A 26,094-nucleotide genomic window follows, 5' to 3' on the forward strand; every position below is an offset into this window, starting at 1 on the left:
CTGTTTGAATATATTAATTTTGTGTGTGTCAAAATGAATTTTGATTGAGACGGCAATTTTAATTTAAAGAAATAGGAGTCCGGATTAGACGTGTAATAATCAGTGAAATACGTGAATTTATTGTGAAGTGTTATTGAACTACCCTTTAATGGAGTTGAGCAATGTTCCCACTGTGTGTATTTAAAAATGGGTCTCAACATGTTTGTTTTGTGCAAGAAATGGTGGCCATAATGTTGATAACAGAATAAATCAGCACAATTGGCAGTATTTAAATACAAATCTTCAGCATTAAAAGCAGAATAATATTTCAAATCAGAAAAAAATGAATGTACAGCGTGTACATCCCAATCATCAGAATGCATGTCCTGTGTTAGCTCATCTCCTAAGTAGATGTAAAACAGGTAGGGTATCTCGAGGACCTCCGTCGGGCCATGAATTTCAATAATGTAACTTTTATTCCAAACGATGCTGTCTGCAACTAGGAAATCCGAAATGTTCACAAGCGCTTGATCACATTTCATGATATGGGAGTATGTGTGGGGAGCCAGAATACCATCGACCAACTTTACAGCAGAGCGTTCTGCTAAATTATGAACATTGATGAGCAAGAAGAACACAGTCACAAATCCAATTGAAAAAAATATGAAAATTAGGATAAGCACCAACCAGATGTAGGTCCAGGGCGGGATTGTGAAAGTTAAAGAAATTGATGTACATAGACAGCATTCATTTCCCTTCTTCTCCCACTCCTCTCCCTGTGGACACCATGGATACTGTAAATTATTGACCGTATCACCCTGCCAGTAAGAGCCCGTACCCCTATGCATATGTACAGCCATTCTGGGCACCATGGCCTTTTTACCCATTGGAATCCCCGGCTTCCCTCCTGCGCGTATCTTGCACCCCCTCTCTCATGTATAGACCATGAAACCCTTTTCCTTTGCGCGACCCTGATGTGAAAGGCAACCCTCCTGCTTGACCCAGGCATTCCCCATTTCCCTCCCGAAGAAGCATCCATCGCCTCAGCTGACATAGCCCCCCCCAGCTGTATCTGACTGCCCCTGTTCTCCCATGTACAGGTCATAGGATCTCTCTCTCTCTCTCTCTGCGCGCACCCTGACCCCCTCCTTCTCCTCACATGGGCAAGTCATAAACCTTCCTCTTCTGAAAGGCCCTGTCCTTGAGAGTCACGGCCGCGCCTGACCAACACCTCCTTCCCTTCCATGAATGCCCCTCTGTTGACAAGCCTTCCCTCCGCGCTCGATTGTCCACATGGCATGAATACCACTCCTTTGATGACCCCTTCCCCCGAGTCCGGCTGACCACACATGTCCGAGGCCATCGCCTAAGCCAGGAGATACCATTTACTGCCCTTATTGTATGCCTAGCCACCCCACCCCCTGGGCCATGATCAGGCGTACACATCCTACGAAACACTCAGCTGCGTGATTGCCCTCCCCTCTTATCAGCAGGTCAAGGGTCCCCATTGTGAACGTATGTGGAGTAGGATCACCACGAGGATTATAGGGATGTCTTTCTTTTGCGTCATACTGTCCTGATTGTTTTATCAAGTGTTTTGTAAGATATAAAAGCAAGAGTCTCAGCTCACTTGTTAGAGCACCTCCCGAAAGACACTGTGTTTCGTGTCCGAAATGACTGGCTCTCCTCATGAGAATTAAACTCTGTTCTTGATTCCTGCTTCCAGCGCCCGTCTCTTTATTTTGTAATTATTCAACATGGGAACTAAGAGGCGGTTTGCGCCAGCGGCCTGGGCATCGATAGGATTATGGGCTCATTTTCCACAATTGGCGTCCCAACGCGGGGTCCATCAGTGACATAAGGTTCGGTAAGAGAGATCCAGACGAAGAAGTGAACATCTAAATGATCGGGGTATGCCTGCCTTGAGAGGGCCCTCGCCCGGCTGCCGATCGACAGAACTTCACCAATTCTGAACGGACCTCTCTCGAGTGACCTATTGTCCTGACTGGAATCCCACAGGAATGCTACATGGAGTAAGAGAACGATCGGGCGCTGGAGGAGGGAGTCGAAGAACTGTCCGTATGGTCCGGTCCGGGTAAGATTAAGTAGGGTGTTTTTACGCCTGATTGGTAGGGTGGTTCTATCCACCTGATTGATTGATTGATTGTATTGAAAATCGGTATTTGTATACTGATATTGTATTGGTTGGTATTGGTTCATTTAGCTTTGAAGGCTACTTGACATATTGGTTCTCTTCTGGAGAACGAGACATTCTCTGTTTGCAAACAGCGACGAATAGGAACGTCGTCCCTCTTTGCAGATCGAGAAGGGTAGGTAATGCAGACTTTTGTCCCCGTTGTAATCCGTCATGCCTACTTTTCTCCCCACTGATTGTTTTGAAGTCGATTAATAATCGATTGTTGCTCTTTGAGATCTTCCCTGTCCACAAAGAGACGAATAGGAATATTCTGTTCCCTTTATGGATAGCGAAGGGCAGGTAATGCAGACATTTGTCCCCGTTGTAATCCGTCATGCCTGTTTTTCTCCCCATTGATTGGTTGGTTGCCTGGACATTGTTGTCCCAGGAATTGTTTCGTTTGAGGTATTTTCTATTTGCAAACAACGTGAAATAGAAATATTCTGTCTAGTCTTTGCAAGTAGAAAAGGGTAGGTTATGCCCCTTTGTGAATTCGTCAGTCCTACCCACTCCCCACTGGTTGGTTATTGGGGGGTAGCTCGCATGGTCCGCCCAGGAGACTACCCTTATGGAGGACATATGCTCCCCGCTCATGGGCCATTTAGTAGAAATAGACTGACTGGTCCGTCCAGGAGGCTACCCTAGTAAATGGAAGTACATCGCTCGGTCCGTCCAGGATGATACCCTAATGAAGGAATATATGTTCCCCTTTTGATCGATAATCTCGTTCCACCCCGGACCATTTATTGGAGGGAACTCGTCTGGTCCGTCCAGAAGTACCCCCTAGTGAAAAGGACGCATAAAAAATATGAAGTGATCACCGTTCCCTACTAGCAGAAAGCTTTAGCTCGAAACACGCTAAGGAAGAGAAAGAAAAATAAAAAGAAATCAGGCTAAGTCAGTAACCCCCTGATGAGCTTTTGACTTCACTAAAAATAAGAAACATTAGAAATAGTTCGTAATAAGAAATATAAAATGGCGAAAAGGTTTGATAGCAGAAAATAGCCACGAGGTAGCTAGGCTCCACTGCCTATTCCTGCTCCCAACATGTCTGCCTCATTTCCCACCACGCCCAAATAACGGTCACATGAAATAGAAAGCAAATCAATAGGTACCTACCCCCATTCCGGAAGCTCCCGAAGTGCAACAGGTCCGCGGTTACGCCCATCCGGAAGGCGAGGCCTCGAGGCACGAGGGACTCGCCTGGCCACGGTCAGGAGGAGATGATGTTGGGCAGGCGGTCCAAAGAATGGCAGAGACCTCTCCATCTCTCCTCTCCTGCTGCCCTGCAGGCCACGGGGGGGGGGGCTGTCTTGCCTCAGCCACCGACTACCCCCCCCTTCTGTCTCTCGCCTGGTCCGACCCACGAAGAAGACCGAAGCCGGGGGCGAGAACGGCGGCAAATCAAGTAGTCCCGCCACATGCCAAATTCGCCACATGCCATCGCCTGCATAGTTACAGGTAGTCCCGCCACATTTCAAATCCCTGGAGAGTTGGAGGTAGTCCCGCCACATGTCAAAAAGGGAGGGGGGGGGCTGTCTTGCCTCAGCCGCCGACCACCCCCCCCCATCTTCAATGGCTGGCACGGCCAATATCGAAGCGACGGAGCCGAGGAACGGCACGGGGTCGCTGGAAGGGGGAGGTGGCGCGAACGAACCTCCCCCACCTCCCTCCAGGTGGAGGCTTCCAGCGACACCCCAATGCTCTTACTTAAAGAGGGTCAACATCAAAAAGCGGTCTTCAGCCCAGGACGGGCACACGCTCCATATCGTCTCTCCTCGACCTTGAAGATTCTATAAGAGCCGGGGGGCACCCCGATCCCTCCTCATGGGCGCCCCCGCCCCCTTCGCTGGGAACCACGACATCGGTGCTACTCCTGCCGGCACCAGCCTCGGATCGGAAATGGCTAAAATGCCGCCACGGCACAGGCTTGTTCAGTTCCGGAGGAACACCAGGATGACCCGGTAGGAAAATTGTTGCCGCCCTTCCCACTCTTTTGACTCATGGTCCATTTGTTAGACTGTTAACCACATAGCACAAGACTTTTTGAACTGCCAACGGAAAGTTCTGGGCCAACCATGCGAGACTAGAGACACTCTGACTGTGCTGGAACTTGCCTGACCCCACCCAAAATGGCGCCGACACAAAATGAGACGTTTTTAATGAACTTTGTTGCACCCTGATTGCGCAAGCTTTTTGCCCCGAGATATATATAACGTTTTGGATAATGAAAGTAGATATGAAGGATATTGAGTATGTGCTTGGACAATGAATTGACTTAGGGTGGGTACTGATTATGAGTTGGAAAATGAATTGGTGTAATTTAGGTAATGAATGAACATTGGATAATGTATTTATGAATTTATTAAAGATGAATTACTGACATGCATCATGTTTGCTCTGTAGGGGAGTTTAATACGATTTTATTGCACTGCCGCACTTTATGCAATGAACTGCCACCAGCTTTGTTCTTCCTATGTACAGTTCCAATCTGCTCCGTGGCTAGTCCACTGGGTTGTAGGCCTGTATTTATACGTCAACACTTTTTATTAAAAGTATTTTGAAAACGAAAGCATAATTGTAGCGGTTGCATTAATGAGTTTTGAATGTATTACTACTGTGAGCAACGAGAAAGTATGATGAAGGTTAAAGGTTAAAAAGGACCCGATATTTAGCAGCCACGCTATGTGTCACAGGCAGCCGGAAAAGTGCTTTAGAAGCCCTAAAACGACACCACAGAAATGCCACCTGATTGCCACCCTTGTACCCGATCAAAAGGGGTTGCGACCAAGTAACTCATGTAGATACGCAGATCGTCAATGATTATCTGTCTGACATTTCTGGTCCCTCTGGGCTTAAACGCCGTGATGATAGAGAAATGCACTACGTGGAGATAGGTCGAGTATGTGGTAGGTAAAAACATTTCCGGATTACTGCATGCTGATGAGGTTTGAATATTGCCCCCCCACCCCTTCTTTCTCCTCCCTTCTGCAGGTCACGTCGGAACCCTGGCTGATGTATGGAAGGACGATGACCGAACCGCCAATGAGAAAGGGAAGAAGGGAATATGAGCATGGTCCTTATGACAAATAAAAGTTTTTAAAAAAAAGACGTAGACTTAAACATGACTGTTCCTCCTTAGAACATAGCAACTGGAGGATGGACTGACATAGAAACTGGACAGGTACTGAATGACGAAAAACTGACTAGAAATGACGTGTTAAATAATATAACTGGACGTTTGACTAGGTAGGGAAAGGACAAAGAAAATTGTACGGGTAAGGGTTGCCACGGCACCACCCGCCTAGGAAGTTAGAAATGTTGCCGATGTTCAAAATGCACTGCCCCCTTTCTCACACTCTTACAGATATAGCCAAGCTGTCCGACTGTTTTCCCGATCAATACTTGCCGTTGCCTCAGCCTGGAGAACTTCCCACCAAAGGAGGGAACAGAAAAATGGTTTAAGATCCAACCATGGGTAACTAGCGCGGCCAGGTTAATTTCTGATCAACCAACCGAGGTGTGAGTATTGGTAATTGGGAACGCTCGCAGGTGTGACAAGCGAGAAGGGAAAGGGGGGAAGGGCAGAAAGAGCTAAGCACGTAGATAAATAGGATAGTAAAGATACGTAGGATATATATAAAAACAGATCTTGTAGACTAACAATTGTTTCCTGTCTTGTCGTGAATGTCTTGTATATGTGTAATACATGTGCCGTCTTCCCTGTCTGAGTTTGTGTGTGTGTAACGTACAAATTTATGTCTCCCCTCTGTCTGTATCTGCATGTTACCTGACCTTTGCCGTTCTGTGTTGTGAACGCACTAAATGACCTATTTTCGTACACGTCTATCTCTCTCTTTCTCTCTCACCACCCCCTTATCTCTCTCTCTCCCTCTCTCTCTCTCTCTTTACATGTCATACGTGTACCGAATGGCTCGTTTAGATTGCGGACGACTCTCACTCTCTATGAGAGTCTCCCTATTTTCCCTCCCTCTTTTTGGTAAAATTGTGCCCCACCGGCACCAGTCTGATTTGATACTTATTGAACGCGGAGGTGTTCAACGAAATTGACCGAAATAAAAATGATTGTAACTTGCCATATTACTACCTCTCCTTTCTACAAAAATAGATGTACTTGAATTGGCTGAAAAGGAAAGGACAGGTAAGACGGCTAAGGTCCCCCAAATCTGGCTATTCATAGGGGAACTGTATGTCAATGGCACCTTATGTCTGTTCTTCAGAGGCGAACGCCAACGTCTAGATTGACACCCAATGCCCAGATTGCCCCACCCCTTCACACCCAAGCGCGAGCGCCCGGAGTATACCCTCCCCATTTGATAGACCCCAGCTGCTGTTCCGGATATAAACATGATGACCATGAGTAGCTGTTGACCCTTGAGGAAATCTTGTTTTACCCGACTGTCGATGATGGCACCCCCGCCCTGTCTGAAAATGTTAGCCAGTCCTGAAGGGAAATGCTCTGTAATGTTGAATATGATGTAACGCACAGTTGATGGAAATGTCATTTATCCTCACGTGAGTTATAAACAGGACAATGAATAAACCTGCCATAAACTCAGTAGGAATGCTGACACATGCACTGCTTGGTAATGGACCTCTGACTGTGACCAATGAGCATAAACTCTCAAATGCGTAGAATTGAGGGAGGAATTCATATGCGTAGATGTCTTCTTCTGCCATTTCTCTAAAACGTTGTCTTGTACCTATTCAAAGATTCACGATCACCGAAGGAGATGGGTCAGATGTGACGTTCAGCCTGACTGCAGATCTTGGGACACGTATGACATCGACCAGAGGTGGAGCTGCAGAGCAACAAGACACGGGACGAGACCGCAATTTCAACGTGGAAAATGAAAAATGACGGGTCGCCTTGAAGCCCTCCGACTGCTAACCCACGTGTGCCTGGAGTCTCCGTCCGCCTTCTTTGGGCCCGATTGATGGGCCTGCCTGCTTGTTATCCTTTGCTCCCTTGGTCCCTTTTGTGTGTCCCAGGAACTCTGACCCAACTCCACGCTCTCTCTCTCTCCTATCGACTATTTGAACTACATTCACCCACTTTCCCACGTGACTTTTTGCCAAAGGAAAGAGCTGCATTCATATGGGAATAGGGTGTTGCCACAGAACTATAGGTGCCGAGCATAAGGCGCCGCCGAACGGATTGTTTCGGGAACAGGACTGTGGTCTAACAGCAGAGGACTGACCGCACCCTGCAACGCGTAAGGATAGAACCGAGCTGGACCCATAGCTCCACCGCCGGTGCTCAACAGCGCCAACGAAAGTACCCGGATTAGAGCCTACCAGTGATGGCTCGCTGATAAAAAGACACTGTGACGAAGAGATCTTGTGTATTGAACTGAATTCCGCTCTCAACTACCTGGTCAAAACTGTTCATTGGTCGCATTTTTTAAGTCAGAAAGATTTATGCTATGTAGTGCGTTTAATTGTCAGGAGCACAACGAAAATGTAATTTCCTATGTACTGCATTCTTCCCATCACCTTAACTGTCTATGATTGTACGCCACATGTTAGTATCGACAAAGTGCTAATTCATCAACGATGCTTGTCTACCTGTAATCACATCAGTTGCAAAAATGACTGCTGTTATGTAAAAAGGGGCGACTGTGAAAGTTAAAGAAATTGATGTACATAGACAGCATTCATTTCCCTTCTTCTCCCACTCCTCTCCCTGTGGACACCATGGATACTGTAAATTATTGACCGTATCACCCTGCCAGTAAGAGCCCGTACCCCTATGCATATGTACAGCCATTCTGGGCACCATGGCCTTTTTACCCATTGGAATCCCCGGCTTCCCTCCTGCGCGTATCTTGCACCCCCTCTCTCATGTATAGACCATGAAACCCTTTTCCTTTGCGCGACCCTGATGTGAAAGGCAACCCTCCTGCTTGACCCAGGCATTCCACATTTCCCTCCCGAAGAAGCATCCATCGCCTCAGCTGACATAGCCCCCCCCAGCTGTATCTGACTGCCCCTGTTCTCCCATGTACAGGTCATAGGATCTCTCTCTCTCTCTCTCTGCGCGCACCCTGACCCCCTCCTTCTCCTCACATGGGCAAGTCATAAACCTTCCTCTTCTGAAAGGCCCTGTCCTTGAGAGTCACGGCCGCGCCTGACCAACACCTCCTTCCCTTCCATGAATGCCCCTCTGTTGACAAGCCTTCCCTCCGCGCTCGATTGTCCACATGGCATGAATACCACTCCTTTGATGACCCCTTCCCCCGAGTCCGGCTGACCACACATGTCCGAGGCCATCGCCTAAGCCAGGAGATACCATTTACTGCCCTTATTGTATGCCTAGCCACCCCACCTCCTGGGCCATGATCAGGCGTACACATCCTACGAAACACTCAGTTGCGTGATTGCCCTCCCCTCTTATCAGCAGGTCAAGGGTCCCCATTGTGAACGTATGTGGAGTAGGATCACCACGAGGATTATAGGGATGTCTTTCTTTTGCGTCATACTGTCCTGATTGTTTTATCAAGTGTTTTGTAAGATATAAAAGCAAGAGTCTCAGCTCACTTGTTAGAGCACCTCCCGAAAGACACTGTGTTTCGTGTCCGAAATGACTGGCTCTCCTCATGAGAATTAAACTCTGTTCTTGATTCCTGCTTCCAGCGCCCGTCTCTTTATTTTGTAATTATTCAACATGGGAACTAAGAGGCGGTTTGCGCCAGCGGCCTGGGCATCGATAGGATTATGGGCTCATTTTCCACAGGATCAGATAGGTCTTTTTGAACCAAGAGAAAAATACCACTTGTCTTTGAGGGTGGAGATGCCACAGAAGATGAACAGTTATATGAGAAACTTGTAGAGTCCTCAAAATAACTGCCTGCACCTACATTCAGCAACAGTGGCATTGCAGCATCAGCATTGTGTTGTAAAGGACTGTCCGGTACCTCAATATGAAACTCATCAGCAGGATAAGTATACTCAACTTCCGCGTTGGAAGGTACCGTGGATGAAAGCACAGCTGGCAAAAGACTAGCCAAACTTTTCATCTCACCATCAACTACACTGGAATTAGTGGAAGATGCAGACGTCAGCAGATTCAAAGGGAGAGCATTGCAGGAAACACTTTGAGTCACGCTATTCAGAATCGGCCAGACGGTGTAGCATGACATTGTCAATTGAAATATATTGATTGTCTTTGCGACGAGGCAAAGGTGGCAGTTGCCCTCTACGAGAACCCTTCATCCAAGACCCGGGACCAGTGCACGATAAGAGGGACCAAATTCTTTTTGGTTCACCAGCTTTTCTTGTACCAGATCGCCAATCATAGGAAGCCAGCTGGCTACAGGAATCAGCATCGCTGAGTCAGCAGAAGAGGGCATATGTTCGGTAGTGTCTAGTATAGTTGTCACTGGTCTTTTGAAGGTCCTGCAACATAGTAGAATGGTTATCTGCGTCAAACGTGGTCGCCGCTGACACCACATCTAGACCATCAAGGTCAGGCACAAACATTTTAATGCCAAAGAGCATTTTGTATGGGGTCCGCCCACCTAGAGATCTTCTTGGGAGATTATTAGGTGCACGTACCCTGTACAAATAGGCCAGCCAGTTCCTGCCAGTACCTAAGACTCTAGCTATCTAAGATTGCTTTAGGTCACGATTCATCTGCTCCACTATAGAACTGCCCCGAGGCCTGTATGGAAATGAAAACTGCACCAGCACCCCCAAATACTTCATTGCATCCTTGTACACCTTAGAGGTGAACGCTGGACCTTGGTCTGAATGGAAGGTGCCACAGGGAAACGTTCCAATAAAGACACGCAAATCTCTAATGACATTTCGAGCGTCAGAACTGCGTTGTGGCCAAACCCATAGGAATTGAGTGTACGAATCAACTGCAACAAAAATATATTTATATGCAGTATCAGAAGTCAATGGACCGCAGTAATCAAGATATATGCAGCCGAATGGCTGATTCAATATATATAACTGTGTCTGCAGCAGACATGAAACTGTAGATGGTTTGATTTGTTGACAAATGTCAAAAGAAAGCACATAACTAGGAATTTGTTTATATAAACCACACCACCAATAACGTTGTTGTAAAATAGACACTGTAGCGGACACTCCAGCATGTGCAGAAGCCATGCCCTCATGAGCTGCTATGATCAATGGAAGTATGCGGTCCATGTTGAGAATCAGCCGATCCCCAACTGACGGAATTGAAGCATAAGGGACTTGTTCGGGAAATATATTATAAGAATATTTAGATGGGAAGCCCTGCGGGTAAGCAGGTCCATCCTTTGCAGCAGCTATAGCTTCTAGAATCTCATTATCTATTTTAGGCAGGGACCTTGTAACTGCTGCAACGGAACATGTGGCTACTGCAGATTTGGCTGCCTCGTCAGCCAAATAATTACCAACAGCATGTGCTCCAACACGCTGATAGCCAAGAGTGTGAATAACCGGTGTGAGCAGCAGAAGTTTTTAAGCTCTGCCACTCGAACCCATAGCACCTTATGCTTTATTGCATGGCCCTTAGAGTCCCGATAATCATTTTGAGACCAAAAGAATAAGTTGTCATTTAAAGACACAGTAGTAAGAATCGCACACAATAAGAGTATTCACAATAGGATCAGCAAACTCGAGAGCTATAATATGTGCCTGCAGCTCAGCTAATTGGGACGTACAGTTTCCAAGAGCTTGGTATGCACACTTCATGACTTAAATTCACCATTTACAATTGAACCAGCAAGAATGGTGCAAACCACGCAATAAGCATGTTTGGACCCAATGGTCGGTTGAGCAGAGCCATCGGTGTAAATGATACATTTATACTCACCCAACGGAAGCAAACACAACGGAGGAGGATGAAACTGTTCATATTGTAAAAACTCCTGTGTCTCAAGAGCAGGATCATAGATAAACGTGACATCTGCTGATGTTAAAGAAGTAGCCTATTGGATCCAATGGGGATGTAAAACCTTAGAGTTTAGAACACTTGCCTTAGTCACTGCTTCTAAAGCAGGGATAGGCGAAACCATTAGAAAGCGTTTTCCCGGCTCCACCGAGCGTTCTTTCAGAACCACCATTTGGACTGCAGTCAAGATCTTTTAAACATTTGAAAAATGCATTTTTGCTGCTGCATACAAATGTGATTTGTATGCAATTGGTACTGTGTCCTCTTTGCTGAACGTTAGGTATGTGAAACCACCGTCCCTGGTACAATACGTATGACTAGGTTCGTAGAATTGTCACTTGTCAACAAGAAGTAACAGCCTGATTCATGAAGTGAAATTGCGCCCGCAATCGCTGAGAAAATGCAAATGCGGGCGCAATTTCCGTAATCGGCATTCAACAACAAAATAGCGAATTCGCAAACACATATTTGCGAATTCGCTAATATATTCGCAGAATCCCGGCCGCTGAGCATTAGCGAATCGGAAATAGCGACACACCACGGATTCTGCGAAAATAATAGCGAAATCGCAAAATAATCGCAATCGGTATTCAAGAAAAATCGCTATTAGCGAAAAACCCAAAAATCGCAATTTACACCGCGCAAAATAAGGACAACTCAAGCAGGTGGTAACCATGAAAGCCATGGAAAAAAAACTTTCAAAAAACCGTTGTCCTATCACCAACAGGTACTGGCCTGACCAATCACACATAAGGACCTTCATCAGCAGCAGCATTAGGAGTCCCACAATGCCAGGAATGTACATGGTGGTGAGGCGTCGCAGGCTAGAGCGATTAGCACGGAGGAGACGCAGGATCCAGGACAGGATATTCCGCCAGCGGGTCACCTTGCTGGGCCAAACCAGAGAGCAGATATATGCTAAATACAGGCTGAATGGGGAAATGATAATGCAGCTAATACAGGACCTTGACCCCCTGATGCAGCACCCAACAAGCCGTACCAATGCTGTGCCTACACATGTGCAGGTATTGTGTAGCCTGCACCTCCTGGCCTCCGGAAGTTTCCAGGGGGTAGTAGCGGCTGCTGGGGGAATATCCCAGCCCACCATGTCACGCTGCCTCCACATTTTTGTTGACGCCATGCTCACCCAGCTACACCGTCACATCAAATTCCCCGCCAGGCAACAGGAATTGGACATGACCAAGCTACAATTCTACAATGTAGCCCATTTTCCACATGTGCTCGGATGTATAGACTGTACCCACGTCACCATCTGCCCACCAGCTGGCATGGAGTATATGTTCCGCAATAGAAAGTGCTACCACTCCCTCAACATCCAGATGGTCTGCAATGCCAAGACATACATCACTGACATTGTCGCACGGTACCCAGGGAGTACCCATGACTCCTTCATTTTCCGGCACAGCGGACTCCACACACGACTGGTCAGGGGAGAGTTTGGGGAAGGACACCTACTTGGTAAGTACACTTTGATTGAAATGTCACATTGCAAAGATGTAACAGCGCAGCACAGGCAATCACCATCTGCTCCTCTCATTCAGGTGACAGTGGCTACGCCCTCCGTGAATACCTCCTGACCCCATACCTCAACCCTGCTACACCCCAGCAACGGCGCTACAATATTTGGCCTGCTCAAGAGCAGGTTCCGCATACTGCACAAGACAGGTGGGGCCATGTATTACAGTGCTGCCGCATAGTGGCTGTCTGCGCAATACTACATAACATTGCAACCAAGCGCCGGATACCTGTTGACATCTCTGGCAGTGAATCTGAGGGGGACAACCGGCCACCTGCACATGCGCGCCATGCACAAGGGGAGAACCCAGCAGAAGGGCACAGACGTCGCAACCACATCACAGTGAACAGTTTCTAGTACAACCACTTCCATCACCCCACAAATCAACAATGCATGCAAAATGTAATGATGACACAACGCTAATGTGAGTAGCAAAATAAATGTATTTGTTAAATTCACAAAATGAAATATAAGGTTTCTGTCCAAATAAGTCCAACAAACAGTATTACGCCATACTGCTGTGCATCACTGCATGGCAGGCTTGACCTCAGCCTGTGCCATTGGTTAAGTGCAGTTCTCTAGGTGCGCCTAGTGCGCGTTCCTCCATAGCGCGTCTGAGGGGCATCCTCCTCCGGGGCTTCAGGCAATGGGGGGGTCCTGGTGCTGCGGGTGGGTGGTGGGGCCTGTGAGGCAGATTGTGAGCTTATGCTGGACGCCCCCTCACTCGCATCATCACCCCCCACAACAGATAGAATAGGTGGAGGGTGAAGAGCAACGACGGCCATGGTGAGGGTCTCCAGCACCCTTGTCATGTCCTCGCTGCACTGTATGATTGCGTGCTGCTGGGTCAGACAGCGCCGCGCCAAAAGAGATGTCGCATTCGCTGACACGTAACTTGCCCTGCTGTAAGTGGCAAGCCGGGTCAATAGTTGGCGGTGGCGCCGGCGTTGCCCACTGCGCACTCTCAACATGGCACGGGTGTTGGCCTCCACGGCTGCAGCAATGCGGGCCATTCCATCTCCCACACCTGCCAGGTCTGCCCTCATGCCTTCCATGTGGCCTGCAACAGAGGCCACATTGCGCCCTATCATGCGCAGTTGGAGCTGTATAGCTCCCTGCTGCTGAGCCTGGCGCTGGTGAATGCGCAGCATGCGTCTCTCGACGCTGAGCCGCGCCAGTCCATGAGCATTGGCCCGCCTGGTAGCTGCTGTGGAGCGCTGGCGTGACCTGCCACGCCTGCCCTGCTGGCCTGAGTGTGAGGCTGGCCGCTGTGTGGACAGTGGCGCAGCCCCGGATGTAGAGGCGACAGCTGCTGGGGGTAAGACCGCCGGTGTTGCAGGTGCGCCAGTCGCAGGGGGTGTGCCTGCTGGTGTGGCAGTAGCAGTTGATGCAGGGGGCACAGGAGTGACTGCCCTGGCTGCGGCTCTGGGAGGAGCAGCGGTGGCAGGAGGCACAATGGGGGCTGACATGCCAGCGGATGTGGGTGCTGCACCAGTTGCAGGGGGGACGCTGCTGGTGGTACTTGCTGCTGGTGTAGATGCAGCGGCAGGGGCTGGTGCCTGGGTTGGTGTTGGCACCTCCACCTCCGGGACGCCCTCATCGATCTCCAGCCTATCGCTGTCACTGGTATCGCCACCTGTGGGGGTAAGTGGTGGATTATTAGTTGCATGTATCTGGCAGACGTGCAGTTGCTACATGCATGCTGGGTGACATTCCCTGAATGGCAGTGGCTTTGTGTGCATTGGGACCTGTCTGGCTGCGTTGTGGTACTACAACATTGTGGCCAGACTACATCTCCCACAATGCTTCAGGACATTCCTTGATGTGCAACTATGGCATGCCTATGGGACATTGGGGGAGCCTATTTGGTCATGGACATCCATAGGGGGCAGGGTCGCAGTCGCATGCCACTTACCTTGGGTGTCTTGGGTGGGGCGGGATGAGTCCAGTGTAGTAAAACCGACACAGGCCTCCTTCTCCAGGGTGTTCTCAACCTGGTCCTCCATGGGGGTGTTTGGTGGTACCGTTGGTCCTCCTCCTCCTGTGCCCGAGGACTCCCCAAGGCGCGCCGCCACCTTCTCCTTGGCACGGCCTCGGAGGTCGTACCACCGCTTTTTAAATTCTTCCAGGGACCTGGCCGCCACTCCCACGGAGTTCACTGCTGAGGCTATCCCCTGCCATATGCGCCGCTTCTCCATTTCTGGGACCCTCCGTGAATTAGCGCCAAACAGTCGGTCATGGTTGGCCACAACCCCCTCAATTAGGTGTTCCAGCTCCTGCTCAGAGAATTTCAGTTTTCTCTTGCGCCTAGACGAGCTGCTGGTCCCAGGTGCAGGTTCCTCAGCCATGGTATAGGGTTGTGGATCTGTGTACTTTCCAAGATGAGCTGCAGCTCTCCAATGTGCTCCCTATCTCTCTGCCTCAATGTGCAAAATGGTGGTGGGAACCGGCAGCTTCCTGGTTGTGATGTCATCACTGGGCTCGAAATGCGACTTCCCATTTTCCCGATCTCGCGAGTTTGCGATCTCGCAAATAGCGATATCGCAAATAGCGATATTGCTATTTGCGAGATCGCAGTCCAGGCGCGGGTAGCCGGAAATTGCGATTATTCTGCGATTAATCGCAATTTCAATCGGATCGCAATCGGATTTTGCGATCGCGTGCGAATCGCTTTTTTTAATCGCAATTATTCATGAATTCGGATTTGCGATTTCTGAATAGCGATTCGCTTTTTTTCCGCTGTTTCAGAATCGCAAATGCCGATTTTCATGAATATGGCGGTTAGTCTCTAGCAGATCAGACTGCAAAGATCATAGAATACAGGTATGTTCTGGTAACCAGCAGGCAGATGTAAATGTAGGTTGTATCAACCCATAGAGTGGTTTGATACTCTGGGCATAATCGGGAATGTATGTCCTCTCAAAATCCCAGCAAAGACTGATGCTTCTTCGGTGTAGAAGGAGGTTGCAATTGTGCACATTTCTCCAGAAAGTGGGCGGGCTAACCCCTTACCCTCAATGTTGAGGTTGTAGCCCAAAAAGGGCACAGCCAAGACAGCAATGTGTGACTTTGCCAAATTAAATTTGTATCCATAGTTGGCAAACGATAATATAATTTGGTTCACTTGGACTAGATTCGGCATCAGCTCGTATTCTGTCAGATAAATATCATCAACATATGAGAATGCATAAGAGTCTATGCTGTGTAATAAAGGCACAACGCGTGCAGCAAAAGCCCCGGGGCTGTTCTTATACCCCATGGACAAGCGTGTAATTTTTTCTGATTTCCGAAGGCGGTAAATAATGTCACGTAACGGCTCTCAGGAGGGAGCCAAATTGTGACTATAGTTTTTTACGAACTATGCTGTTCACTAGCGCAGAGCTGTGGGTGTTCTGTACAGCAAATGTACGACAAAGACCATTCAAGTTTCGATAATCTAACGCAATGTGATATGAACCGTCCGGTTTTGATACCGGAAAAAGAGGATTACTTATTGTGATATACAGGGTTCAATTACCTCTTGATATTCCAATTGAGTCAGAATGTCACAAACAGCAGCTTTAGCCTCCCGCCTGATAGGATATTGCCGTTGTGGCTGCAGCACAGACCGTAACGGAATCTTGTGTGCCGGTGTATCTCTATCCCAGCCCACTTGATTACATTGCACTCCCGGGGCAAGTGCCTTAGCCCACTCTGTTGCGTAAGCCTGTGCATGTTCCTCAGGGACGTATGGTGAAAAACTCGGAAGTATCATGTCCTCCCCTTTAGAAGCGGCCAAAATAAATGGTGGAGGCCAATCTGCCTCGGCCAACAAAATTTCATAAGAAGAAGTGAGATTTTCCCAAACAAACGCTGTAATTGTACGCTGTATATCACCCTCAATTTGGAGGACTTTTTCATAGAGTTTATCCGGAGGAGCAACTCGAGTATCTGCTGTTTCTACTGTAATACATGTATCAGTTGCGCTCACCTCCAGACAGGGACGCAGGGTTTCCTGCACTATGGTAACCTCCGCTGCGCTGTCGAGCACAGTCACTGTCCATCGCCAGTCTAGACGGAGCACCCTCACCATCAGAGGCATATTTCACTGTTAAAACTGCAACTTTCTTCTTTTGATATGGCGGTCCAAAACGAGACAGTCCCTCTTTTTGGCTTTCACGTCAAACTGATAATGTTGATCCTATCCCTTTTGAGTGGTCGCACCTTTGTCACGATGAGCCGGGACGCTCCTTGGCTGGAGTAGCTGTGCGCACAAAAAATTAATATAACATAACATAACATAACATACTGACGCTCCCCTTCACCGACTCGAGAGTCCGATGAGTCCTGTAAAGAACGAGGAGAGTGCTGATCATGGACTTGAAATCTATCAGGAGACTTCATTTTAGCGCAATTGCGCTAATCATAAGTTCGCTCAGAAGATTTCGGTGTCGGTGAACCAGCAAGCGAACCCTGCTTCTGTGGTTAATGCCCCTGTTTTTTATTTTTCCAGTTCTTTTTAGGAAAGAACGGGCACCCTTCCTTATCAGGTTGGGCTTTCTTTTGATTGATTTTGAGGATCAGTAAAAGGCTTAATTGTCAGACTATTTATAAGCTTTAGCAATCATCTTGGGCAATTTGCGCCTGCGTCTGCAACAGCCTTTAAGCGTTGTGTCACCTGCAAGCATACTGTATCACCCTTAACATTTGCAAGAATCATAACACAAACAATATTGAACACTCCCACCAATCTCATTCCCAACTCCAGAGCCTCGTGTTCATCTTGAACACATTTAATCACGGAAGGGAGAACGGTCATTGAGGGGGTGCCGAAACACATCAAATAAACCGCTGCAAACACTTTATCCCAAGTGTTACAATCAGCTAACCAAGGAACCAGGCCTTTAGGTAAACTCATTGTCAGGATTCTGTGTTTCTCCAAAGGTCTGGTATTTGGAAAAACAGCATTGAGTTGTCCAAATTTGTCATCAAGCCTTTAAGGACGGTCGTCCTGATTTTTGCGGTTGCTTGCCCATTACTGAATTAATCAGGACAGGACTGATGATTATGCCACCAGGTCCTGGAGGTTGTGCAGCAATGCCAGGCGGTCCCACCAAGAAGTTGCGTGACGCGAACTGAATAGCAGCTCTATGTATATGCATTAATGAAGTGTGTAATACGCCTAGCTCTGCGACTGGAACATTAAGATAATTTGGATGCGGGGTATACCCAACCAAAACGAGCCATGTGGCCCCATCAATTCACAAGGGACCTAAATGGACCGCAGGCACAGGGTGATGAAGGGTGCCATTAAACCAAATAGTGTTTTGCCAAGCAGTTAGCGGAACTTCAAGAGAATCATAGGGTCTATAATTCTGCAGAAGGGCTGTGGCAGTATACTCGTGAAACAATTTATTTGTTCCATCGACTGTCGGAAAGGTGACCCAAGAATAAAAGACCTCGAAGCGGTGATCTGCATCCACACCAACAACAAAAATAAGCACAACACCAGCATCCGGGACTTCATATTGAGTCAAATATGCCGTGAGCGGTGCTCGGTTAGATGGTGCCATGGCAACCACATAATAAATAGTTGAATAACAACAGCGTGTCAGCACAATAGTGGGTAAAAAGAAAGAGAAAGAACTTTTAATTTTCAAGCTTGAAAAACCTTTAAAATATCACAATATAGGAGGCTACACTGTCACAGCCGTCTCTGGAAATGGAAGTGAGGGGTTTGTGGACAAGCAAAAGCCCTACTAAGGCGTCTCGCAGATAAGTACCAGACCAAACGTTGACGGTCCCATGTTGCGGGGATTCTGCACACACAGAACTATGCGCAGGAAAACAGATCCACAGTGTGTGGGGGCTAAGCCTTCCTACCTCCTCAGTACCCAAAATCCCAGAACCGACTAGTTATAGTGTCTCATTCATTCTCCTACATAATCAGAAAGCTCCAAATGATTAGACAAACCAGAACACAACACTCCCGACTCTCTCAGGAATCGCGGTAGCAAGACGTACCCTTTCGCTCACACACTCATATTTCTCCACAATAAGATTAGTCAGAGTCACTGATATAGTTCAAAATGTTTATTTTAACTGTCTTGCTCTAAAATGCAGTACATGAGCCCCTACCAGCAGCAAAATGCATAAACCTAAAACAGTTAGCATTGTAGAAAGTCCATAGACCATGAAAGGGGAAATCTTTGTATACAGACAGTGGATAAAGAACTATAAGACCTAACCACTTCCCCTTGGAAGAAAGAGGTTTCATTATATAAAGGAAGATGTCCGGGCTTTGTCAGCAGATCCCATACCTTAGTGTTTAGACTGTAGTTTTTACATCATAGGAACGGCAGAGCTCTTCTCCCTGGATAGGTCCCTCTCCAAGTGTGTGTTAAACCAACATGCAATCCCATAATATCAAAGCAAGGGCTTCCAGAATCTGCAGCAGCGCAGCATGTTTTGTCTGAGTGCTAGGGGCTGACCAGAACAGAATAACAAGGGCCATTTGTTTATCGACCCTGCACAGTGTGTTCAGACTAAACTCCAGGAACAGGCAGAGAATGCAGAAAGCAGACAGTTCTCATGTGAAAGGCACAAACAGAGTCTTGCAAAATAAAGTCATGTAGTAACATGTGCAAAAGCAGCATCATGGCAGCAGAACTCATGCTAACTTTGCAATGTCGACAATGACCCTAACTGTCATACTACAGAGTGTTCAGAGACAGATAAAGAGAAGCACAAAAGAGGGCATCAAAAGAAAACCCAATGCTGATAGAGCATTTTGCATGGGGGTGCAGGGTGAGGCTGGGACAGCATAAGCACGGGGTGTTCGTGAAAAGCCGATTAGAGGCAGGAAAAAGAAAAAAGAAAATAAAAAAACAACCACGGCTGCTGCCACAATGTAATACTTGCTGTGTTTGGCCAGGTTCAACCCCTGCAGATAGTGTAGAGTCGTGGCCAGGTTGGAACAGGTGTAATGAAAAGGGAGAACTGTGGCACAGAAAAAAGACAAGGCACGACCACTGACATAAGTTGTTGGCCGCAGGGAGGAGTGGGGTGCACACACCGATTTTACGCAGGGTGCTGGGTGATGGACTAGAGATAACAAGAGCCTGGGGAAGGGAAAGAATAAACAAATAACCTATGGTCAATGTCACACCATGGTGGATGTGGATTACAGCAAGGCACAGAATGTACGGACACCAGAAAAAAACAACTGAACATCAATGAAACTGCCAGGACAACAGGTATATGTAAGGAACACACAGGAATCAGCTTACAGGAAAACAAAAGGGCTGATTCACCAAAATATTTAGGATTACAAAAAGCAGAACTTCTACATGTCTTTGCGAATCGGCAGCAAAACGCCCAACTCCCTCTCAGTGAAAGTGCAAAGAGAGCACAATCCTGTCTTTTTGTACTAATCGTCCATGAAAGAGTATGGAAAACTAGAGCACTACAGTATGCACTCCAAAATACCTTGGTGAACAGGCCTCACTGCGTTGATTACCATAGTGCATATTCAACAGCTGGTAGGCAACTCACTGAATTAAGCGCTCAATGCCCTGATCTGTGCTCACTTTTACCTGCAGTCACAAGATTGAAACAAATCCCTTCATGCTTCAGAGTTCAGTGAACAGAGTACCACTGAGGTGGGTGGTGGTGACACCTGCTACTGACAGCGCTACCAAACAGGAAACAATACAGTAGCAGGCTGTTAAAAATGGGATTTCTGGTTGGCTAGGGCATGCGCCTAAGCCAGGCAGAAACCACCACTCTGGTCAGGGCAAGGGAGTTACACACTGAAGATAACCCCTGCTCACCCCCTTGGTAGCTTGGCACGAGCAGTCAGGCGCATCCCAGAGGCAATGTGTAAAGTGTTTGTGCAACACACTCACACAGCAGCGACACACTAGGCACACTACAAAAGAGACTACACACAAGGTTATATAAAAAATAGCCTTTGCATTATCCAACACACATTAAAATCATAATCACGCATATACACTGTGCCAACTGGCACCAGGTAGTACTTTACAGGGGATTATATACATCACAGGACCAATCGGGCCACTGTCCTCACCATTAGAACACACCATTAAGGAAAAGCACAACCAGTAACTGCTGGTAAGGTACACTTGGCCTGAACCTATTGTACAGAAACCACATCACATTAGGCATAAATCATAAGCATCACAATTACCAATGTAACCTGGTAAGGAGCATTATTCATACATCATCACCATAAGGGTAGCCAGTAACTACTAGCTAGGAGTGCCCCTGGCACAACACATTATGCCTAAACCTCATTAGTAGTGCACCGTAGGAATTACTAGCAGTGTGCACAAGGTACAGCCGAATCACTGCTAGAAAAGGATACCCACATATTATGCACAATGTAATATAGCCACATCAGCAGCAGTGCACGTAGCAAACATCATTAAAGGGCACATATTCTAATGACTAGTAGGTGCCCATGACACCTTCACTGTAGTCTCCTCCGAGCTGCTGCTCGATATCCTGCTTCCTTCCTGGTAGGTTTTTGGGTCTTCTGCCCAACTTCGCCAGGACTGCAAGAATGGCTTTGCACTACTGGGCCCTCACTCGCCCTGTTCAAATGCCCCCAACATCCAATATGGGTGCAGATGCACGTGACCATGGAGCGCAACTGCCAAAATTTGGAGCGATTCACCACCGCGGACGCAGGCCAGGCACAACTACTTAGAAAGAGGTTCAGCCCTATCTCTGGGCAACCCACAGAGAGTGCCTCAGGGTAATCTATGCCATCGAGGGGGAAGGGAAGCCGACACCGGGCTTTCCCTCCTCTACCCTAGCTTGAAGGGTTAAGGCTCCCGCCTACACGGCGGTCGGAGCGGAATGCCAGGGAGCCCAACCCCACTCACTATTCCTTGGGGCTGGGCGGTTCTGCTGTCGGTCCTCATGGGGCGGAGGGGTCTCTATTTTGGTGGCCGCAGCTTCTGCAAAATCCTCATATCCCCTTGTTCGCGGGGAACACACAGGACTCCTCCCGGTCTCCAGCAACGCCAGCAGACACGCGGGGCTCTCCTCCTCAGTATGGGGAGTCCCGCCCACAGTCAGGCAAGCGCTGCCTGGCTTACGGTTTCGTCTTTGGCTTCTTCTTGCCTCAGCCTCACCCCTGGCCATGCATCAGGTACCTGACTTCTGGCCTCTCCCTTTCCACACGGGAGCTCTGCCCGAGGTTGGCTGTTTTGGTGGTTGCAGCTTCTCTGCTGTGGCGCGGCGGCACCTCCTGGCCACACTAAAGGAGCCCCCCTCCTTGGGCTCAGGCAGCTTGAGGCCACACAGCAGAGCCCAGCTGCCCAGCCACCTCCAAGATCTCTCTTCAGGTTGTGAGTCAGGGAGAGCCACGCAGACAGCGTACCAGCATGCTTTGGCAAGCAACCATTCTAGGGCCAGAAACGCTTGGTCTGTCTCCACCACGGAGACCTGAAGCAGGGGGGCTGGAAGTGCTCCTCTCATGTTGGATTCTCAGTTGGAGAGAACAGGCAGCAGGCCAGCACACATGGTCCCTGGGCAGAGGAGCATTCCCTCTAGCAAGCAGCTCCCCAGGCAAAGTTCCATTGGCGGTTTCCTGCCAGCACAGTGTCTTCTCCGGCCGCAGGCTGCAATTAAGCCCCCAAGTACCACAAATGGGGTCACAGCCCCAGTACTTATACTAACATTCTCTTTGTTCTGCCCTGGCACTGGGCTGGGGGAACCAGTCCTAACTGGTTCCGGGGGGTTTTGGAGCACTCTGCTTACAGAGCTCCTCTTCCCCTTGCCACACACACCTCACCAGCCCCTGTCACTCCAGAGCCAGACATGCAATACACATCAGGCAGGCAGGCAGGCACATGGACCACAGAAATGCCAACTTCTAAAAGTGGCATTTCTAAAATAGGGAAAATAAATCTGCGCATACCATTGCATCGCATTTATTATCGCTATTCCAAACATACCAAACTTGACCACGCTGCTCCTCTCATATCAGGAATAACCATTGAAAAACCCCTTATCAGGGAATCCCCAATGCATTCCTATGAGAGGGCAGCCTCACAGCAGTGAGAAACCGAAATGGCTGTTTGTCACTACCAGGACATGTCACACACTTAAGGTACATGGCCTACCTTTTACCTGCAACGCACCCTGCCCATAGGGCCTACCTTAATGGTGACTGAAATGCAGTAAAAGGGGGGGTCACGGACATGGTACACACTTTAGGTGTCACCTCACAGCGGCAGTAACACTGCGCACAAAGGCCCTGCAATGGCAAAGGCCGGAGGCAGGTTTGAAGGGCTACTTTGGTGGGTGAAACAATCAGCGCTGCAAGCCCACCAGTAGCATTTAATTTACCGGCCCTGGGTATCTGAATACCACTTTACAAGGGAATGACAGGTAAATTAAATATGCCAAATAGGTGTCGACCATTCTTTACCATGTTTACCACAGAGAGCACACACACTTTACACTGGACAGCAGTGCTAAAGTGCCCAGAGTCCTAGAACCACTAACACTATGTCAGAAAAAAGGCTAGGAGGAAGGAAAAAAGTTCAGGGATGACATGGGAAAAGGGCCAAGTCCAACACCGGCTCTGTATTAACTCCTTTCGTGCAAGTGACGGAACCACTCCGTCACGAGCCACGGGCGCACTGTGCTCATGGCAGAGTGGTTCCGTCACACCGTGGCCTCTCCGCCCACGCGGCACTGATTCCCAGCCTGTGCGGGCGAATTAGTGAGTGGGCGGAGCCGTGACGGAACCACTCCGTCATAAGCACAGCGAGCCCGTGGCTCGTGACGGAGTGGTTCCGTCAAAAGCATGGCGGTGCCGCATGACCCCTCCCCCCCCCCCAGCGGCCCGGCGTAATTACCGCCACGGCCAAGGGGTTAAAATAAATTATAGTTTTGTTACTATTAAGTCTGAATGTTCTACTCATAGCTTCGGAGTATAAGCTTATGCACTATGTTAGATGTCAATTGATTGTACCCTTCAATATGCGCCAGTGATTGTATTTTAGACTTGAGATCGATTGAAAGAAGTTGTGCATTGTTAACTACAATCGAAACACTCTTCTGCTTACAAAACAATGCATCTTCCAATTATTAGCATGGTGAGTATCGGAGTGCTGTCACGTCTTTCTGGGCTGATTAAAGGGGCAGGCGTGGCAGACAGCCAGTCGTACAAGGAACAAAGATGCAATCTGACTTTGATCGAAGCAGCACCATTTTGGAATCAAGCTCTTCACAGCACTGTCAGTAATGAGACCAACAAACAATCATATATGAACTGCATTCAAACTGTTCATACATTTCAGATAAAGCTTTAAGTCAACTGGTATTCTTACTTGTGCCTGCTTGTTCAAAAAGATGATACTTTTTGGCCTTTTTCGACTTTTTCTCATTCCTTTGTAGACCCCGAATAGTTAGAGGGGCTTTGAAGAGTCTTTGTCGCTTCTCCTTAGGTTTACCTGGGCTTGGACTCATGAAACAAGGGTCCTTGAATGTGAGCGGATTTGGTTGTCTTCTCTTAGGAACTGCAGAAATCAATGACTTCACTAGGGAAGGTACCCAGGGTCCTATGGTAATAATAAACACAACAAGAATAAGTACAAGTGAAAATAATAGGAGATGGGATAACAGCATCAGTAATTGAGGGGGGAGGATTTATTTTCTGAAGCCAGGCACTGGCAGTTTTTGAAAACACATTATTATTGAGAAACGTTGTCTAATATAGAGCTTGTCAACTGATTTTTTTTGTCTGTTAGTTTATACATTGTAGTGCTCAATCTGTTTTTTTCTCTCGAACATTTGATATTATATTGAGATAATAACTTGAAAATTAATGACATAAGCATACAAGATTTCAAGATTGTATTAAAGATTTAGATCTACAAAGAGCTCAACAGTAGATTGACATACATAAATCAAAACTTTAAAACATTTTTAAGAAGCATTTAAAACAAGCATTTGAAATGCATTGGTCTCGCCTTTGGGACCTTATATGTATTTAGCATTGCAGTATATTAGCCTGGGTGCTGAAACATCTACTATTCTTTAATATGGAGGGAAAGTAAGCACCAAACTGCGTGACACTGTGTGAGCCACGGGCAGCCGCAGAGTACCTATATAGGCAACATTCCCCACCCAATGCCATATAGCATGCATGATGGAATAAATAAACACACAACACAATTTTTTGGTTGGGAAAATATTGTTCCAGGTTTATTCCATACACAAGTATGTGCAACTTGGTGGCTTATCTTACAGGCGATCCAAGGTCAGGCAGCGATGACTAAACTATGCTGCCCTGCCGAGCTTGATGAGCCCAATTGCACTGTGGCAACCAGTGCTACCAATTATGGTGTGATCCCCTCCCTTGGATCACGTGGACCACTATCTTCTTCATTTTCCTTTCAGGGCAGAGCATTGCAAGGCAAGCCCCCGGTTGTTCAGGCTTACAACTGCACAAAGGACTAGCGGGCGCCAACGATTTTCTTCTAGGGACCTACCATGAGGACTCATGGGATTTGGCACTGGCATCCCTATTGTGCTTCTGAAGAGGTGTCCTTCTGTACCCTTCCGCCTCCGGATCGCTAAAGCTCTGGAGGTGGCCCCCTTCTCCTACAGAGCCCCCCACCAAGATTACCAATTTTTTTTCTCACCTGCAAACCGCTATTTACAGGGCCTCGCTAATGTCCAGTAGGAACAGATCCATGGCCACCTACGACAAGTCACCCCATCTTTGTGAAAATAATCTTTGGTGTTCGCCTGGATTAGCCCTTGCCTGAAGAATCCAAAACCGCTTTGGTCTGTGAACTTGTGCATGGTGCTGTTTATCCTTCAGCAGGACTGTTCAACTGCCTCACATGACCTGTAGGAATGTGATTAACCACAGCTATATTACCCTTCAAGCTAATGTAGCTCCAACCTCCTGCAACCTGTAGTTGCAATCCTTCTAGCACTTTGTGTGCTTTAACACCTGTTGCCCCAATTTATGGGACTGCGGCACACTTGTCAGATGACCGCTTCCACAAACAGCCTAACTACTATGGCTATGAGTGCAGGGAATGTTATGCTTAACTGAAGCAACCCGTAACCTGCCCTCGGAGCAGAGTGCACATACTTTGTTGAAGTTGACCAGACCTTAGGACAGACCTTTTTGATGCTAACCATGGCGAACAGGAATGTTTGTATTGTGCCACTATTGTAGTCACAGCACCCTTTTAGGCATTACAGCCTATGCCAACTACTAACTAAAGCTTAATCACCGATCACATATACCTGCTAACCAGCTGTGACCTTTGGTGCTCACTAAAGCTATAGACCTAGTTCACTTTGTTATCACTGGAATGATTGCCCTCCACAAAATCAAAGTCGGGTTTATCTCACCTTGTAATTCAGGCTGGAACATTCATACTCCGTATAACCAGAGGGTTGTGCGTATTATAAAACAGTGATACTGTT

The 26,094-nt window shown here is 47.8% G+C and overlaps 1 protein-coding gene across 1 annotated transcript in view; it reads right to left on the minus strand.

Moving 5' to 3' along the window:
* The window catches only part of LOC147672479 (uncharacterized), a 234,907-nt gene extending 210,705 nt beyond the window's left edge, over positions 1 to 24,202 (minus strand). The window contains exon 1 of the mRNA XM_086948008.1: positions 23,976 to 24,202. Coding sequence (XP_086804134.1) covers positions 23,976 to 24,114 — 139 coding nt within the window. The 5' untranslated portion in view covers positions 24,115 to 24,202. The remainder of the gene's footprint in view (positions 1 to 23,975) is intronic.
* Between the last annotated feature and the right edge of the window lie 1,892 nt (positions 24,203 to 26,094).

The sequence above is a fragment of the Lissotriton vulgaris genome, unplaced genomic scaffold (assembly GCF_964263255.1).
Source record: "Lissotriton vulgaris unplaced genomic scaffold, aLisVul1.2 SCAFFOLD_2498, whole genome shotgun sequence".
In the NCBI taxonomy this organism is placed as follows: domain Eukaryota; kingdom Metazoa; phylum Chordata; class Amphibia; order Caudata; family Salamandridae; genus Lissotriton; species Lissotriton vulgaris.